Source organism: Acyrthosiphon pisum, unplaced genomic scaffold (genome assembly GCF_005508785.2).
Source record: "Acyrthosiphon pisum isolate AL4f unplaced genomic scaffold, pea_aphid_22Mar2018_4r6ur Scaffold_21391;HRSCAF=23857, whole genome shotgun sequence".
Lineage (NCBI taxonomy): Eukaryota > Metazoa > Arthropoda > Insecta > Hemiptera > Aphididae > Acyrthosiphon > Acyrthosiphon pisum.
In genome coordinates this window covers 2,512-6,498 of record NW_021770853.1, presented here as the reverse complement: position 1 = coordinate 6,498, position 3,987 = coordinate 2,512, and the positions used below count along the sequence as shown (strand labels likewise).

General features: G+C 24.2%; 1 protein-coding gene across 2 annotated transcripts; it reads right to left on the bottom strand.

Moving 5' to 3' along the window:
* Window positions 1-228: 228 nt before the first annotated feature.
* Window positions 229-3,119, bottom strand: LOC103310757. Of its 2 annotated transcripts, XM_016807321.2 has the most exons (6): window positions 2,610-3,119; window positions 2,013-2,392; window positions 1,163-1,366; window positions 587-938; window positions 338-470; window positions 229-242 (listed from the first exon to the last, which is right to left on the bottom strand). In XM_016807321.2, exons 1-4 carry the CDS (start codon window positions 2,793-2,795, stop codon window positions 665-667), a joined length of 1,044 nt encoding a protein of 347 aa, XP_016662810.1. In that variant the 5' UTR covers window positions 2,796-3,119; the 3' UTR covers window positions 229-242; window positions 338-470; window positions 587-664. The 2 variants fall into 2 exon arrangements, with proteins under 2 accessions (XP_016662810.1, XP_008188291.1); XM_008190069.3 differs by lacking the exon at window positions 1,163-1,366.
* Between the last annotated feature and the right edge of the window lie 868 nt (window positions 3,120-3,987).

Genomic DNA, 3,987 nt, shown 5'->3' with positions numbered 1-3,987 from the left:
GTAATAGTTAAATTTTAAAATTAATATTTTATAAGTTATATATAGTAATTAATAATGATTGTGTCAACCTTTGAGAGAGTCCTATACTTAAAGCCCGGACTAGAGGTTTACAATATTTAAGGATTCCTATACCATCATAAGCTCTGTTGATTGCGCTTAAAGTAGGTAATAAAAAACCAATAGGTACAGATTTGTTTATCTCCTTGCAAGACATCTAAGCCTCGAGCAATAGGTTTCATTACCTGAAAAATGAAAATACACTTAAATATTTTAAAAGTTATTGAAATAAATGCAATACATTACTCATATTATATGGGATATAATAACTATTAGGTACCTTACAATATTCATTTAAAAAATCGACATCCTGGGGCTTTGTAAAAAAAGGCACCTGAAGTTTAGCACAGACTTCATCCATTTTTTCAATATATTCAAACAACAAGTTAATTGAATCATAAAATGAATTCCATCTAAAAACATATTTTACAAAAATAGTCAGAAATATTATGTAGGCCAAGTAAAATTATTACTGAAAAAACAATTAAAAATTGAATTATCAACTAACAATTAATATAATAATATATACCTTGTGGCATTTGGAGTAAGTAAGTAACGACCAAGAATAGCTTTAATTTGATCTGCACTTTGACTAGATTGGTTTTGCTTATTGTCTATTGAACAGTGTTTGACATTTTCCAAACACGCGTCTACTAATCCTCTTGAAAGCCACATCATTGTCAGCTGCTAAAATATCTACCGTTGCAATAAGGTTCAATGTGTGAGCAGCACATCGTTGGTGGGGAGGTAAAGTCAAACTATCTAAATGATCGATTATAGCATTATCCAATATATCAAAGATTTCAACGCTCCTAACAACTTCTTCATTTTCATCTTCATTTGTGGTAATTCCAGTAATATCAGAATTCTCATTAAAAATCCTAAAACAAATCAAAAAAATTTTAAGAAATTATTTAAGAACCTATGAACATCAGGAATATCACATTAAAAATATAAAATATAAAATATAAATGTATATTTTAACTAGTAGTAACTAAGTAAATACTAAATACCAAATTGTTATTAAGTACAAAATTGAAAATAATAAACACATTTGAAGTTTAATTAAAAATTTAACTAAGAAACTAAAAAAAATAAAACATACCTGAAAGCTTTTACAAAGTTTGATGCATTATCTGTCACAATTAATGTAATTTTATTTTGTAAATTAAACTCATTGACTATTCTATCCAGAATTTCAGCTATGTTATCATACGTGTGTCGTCCAAGCATTCGCCTACATGCTAAAGCTTTATTGTGTCTTTCCAAATTGCTGTCAAGCCAATGCACAGTTACACCAATATAAGCCCTTTAAATTTTAATAAGCATAAGCATTTAGCATATTTAATAAAACTAGTTAATTTCTCTATAGTTTAACTAGCACATTAATAGTACCTACTTTCAATAAATAATTATTTTATTTTATTATATATTTGGTTCCTACATTTAAATGTTCATTATCAATTATCATATTGTTTCTCAAAATTAATAATATATTTGTACAAACAAATAAAAAGTAAACATAGGTAAAGTAAATACCTCTTATATTATTATAACAATGAATGAATTATTTAAAGTTCATAATAAAATTTAAATATTAAGAATTAGGTTTTTAAACATGCAACTATGTAAGAAGTAAGAATAGACTGAATATTAAATAGTAGTATAACGTATATTTTAATATTTATATAAAAATGTTTATACATATGTACATCTATACAACTAGGTATATATAAACATATTATAATATATTATATATTATATAATTATATTATATTATACCTATTGGCCATTATACTATTAAAGTAGGTATAATAATTTATAGGCACACACATTTATAATATGTCACATTATAGATTATAGATACTATTATAAAGCTAATTAACTAAGTGAGTAGCATTAAAATATAATATTAATTATTAAGGAGTTAAAGTCTAAAAATGTATTTAACTTACTTGTGAAAAACTGTCCAACAATCTGCTGTTAAGCAAACATATTGCACTGTATTTAACTCCATTTTTAATTCTTCAATTAAACTATTGAATAGAATTTCTACGTCTCTCATTAATGTTCTTCTAGATACTGGTATTTTTGATGATGTTAATTTACAATAATCTATGAAAGCTGGGTGTTCTATAAGGGAAAATGGTGATACTGTGTTGATAATAAGTTTTAAATTTGCATTATTGAACTCAGTTTGTGTTAATTTTTTAACAGAATTATGTCCAACTTCCCTGAGTTTCAATTGCTTGGAGTGTTTTGAAGTACTAATATCATCACAATTTCTTTTCTTAAATGCTATATTGAAATCATTCAAACGATGAGAATGCACAAGCTAAAATAAAATAAAATAAATTTAGGTACCTATAGTTTAATTATTAACATACTGTCATAAATAAGAATATTTTTTTTAATTAATAAAATATAGTCAAATAATTACATTCATTGATTTATTAATACTATTTTGCACTTCTATGTTAAATACTGGTCTGTAGACTTACCCTTAGAATTAAATGTAAAAATAATAATAATAACCATAGGTAATTACCTACCTTAACATGAGTTCTGAGGTTTGCATTGGATGATTGAGATGCAGATACAATTTTCTGTTTAGGTAAACATAACAAACATTTAAATGAAAGACCAGTCTCACTTTTAGCTTTAATATCGAAGAGTTGTTGAAAAAAAGAATTGATACATGACCATTTTTCAATTTGAACATCATTATTGACTGACATAGTTAACAGTAGTTGTCAGTTGATGAGTATAATTTATTATTATATACGATTTTAATAACTATTAATAATATTTTATTATTTTAAAGATTTAAGATTTAACTTCAGTTGAGTATTAGTAAATTTTGCTAGCTGTCGCTTCTAAATATTCTATGCCTATAATCCGACGAGAAATAGCCTAATACACAAACGCCGAAAAATTAGAACACTGAATAGACTAATCAATAATCACTAATAAGTAATCACTAATCACAAATGATTAATGAATATTATAGTTTAATATCAATTTTTCAATATTATTTATATTTCTTATCAATTGACAATTGTATATTATGCCGGTAGGTATAGGCTGTTTTTAAATATTTGTCATTTAGTACCATTATAATAGTCTATTATTAAAATAAAATCAATGAATAATGATAATATTATAATACCTACCAAAAATTGTTTCCATATTTATTTCGATAATGTTATTTTCTAATCTCATACGTTTATTTGTATTTATAACGAATACGGCAATATAAATTATAATTTATAAATATCTCGGACGACTTTTTGTTTTGTCTATTGGAATTGTCGTATTTACCAGTAACCAGTATATTATATTATTGATATAATGATATCCATTCAAAGACTATGATATTTAGTTTTAAACCTGTTTTTAGGAATTGGAGAGTTAGATTAAACAAAAATCGGATTATTCAATACCATTAAATAATATTAAATCATTAAATAATAGAATTCGTGAAAATAGCCAGTCGATACAAGGATAGTATACTAATTATTACTCTTTAGTCTTTACTATAGTACCTATAGATTATAATATAATTTGATTATTATGAATTGATGATATTATATTATTAGAAAAATAAATTAACCAAAATGCAAAAATAGAAAGAATAAGTTTTCTCTTGGTTCCACATGATAAAAAAAAAAAATTAATTAACTTAACTGTACAATAATGATAATTAACTTTAAAAAGTTAAGTTAAAACAATACAAAATTTAACTGAATAAGTTAATAAGTTAAAAACAAAAAAAACTAACTAGTTAAGTTAAAAAGTTAAAAAAAAATTAACTTTTTAACTTAACTTTAACTTTTTAACAAGTTAATGCCCACCATTGCTAAATACTATAAAATATATTCACTCAATGAAAATTAGGTAAATGCATAGGTGACAACAAAACAAGACGTT

Coding starts and splice junctions, on each gene's coding strand:
- LOC103310757 (XM_016807321.2), bottom strand. CDS start 2,795: ATGTCAGTCAATAATGATGTTCAAATTGAAAAATGGTCATGTATCAAT. Junction 1,367..2,012: donor TGTTGGACAGTTTTTCACAA/GTAAGTTAAATA, acceptor TAAAATTTAAAG/GGCTTATATTGGTGTAACTG. Junction 939..1,162: donor AACTTTGTAAAAGCTTTCAG/GTATGTTTTATT, acceptor GATTTGTTTTAG/GATTTTTAATGAGAATTCTG.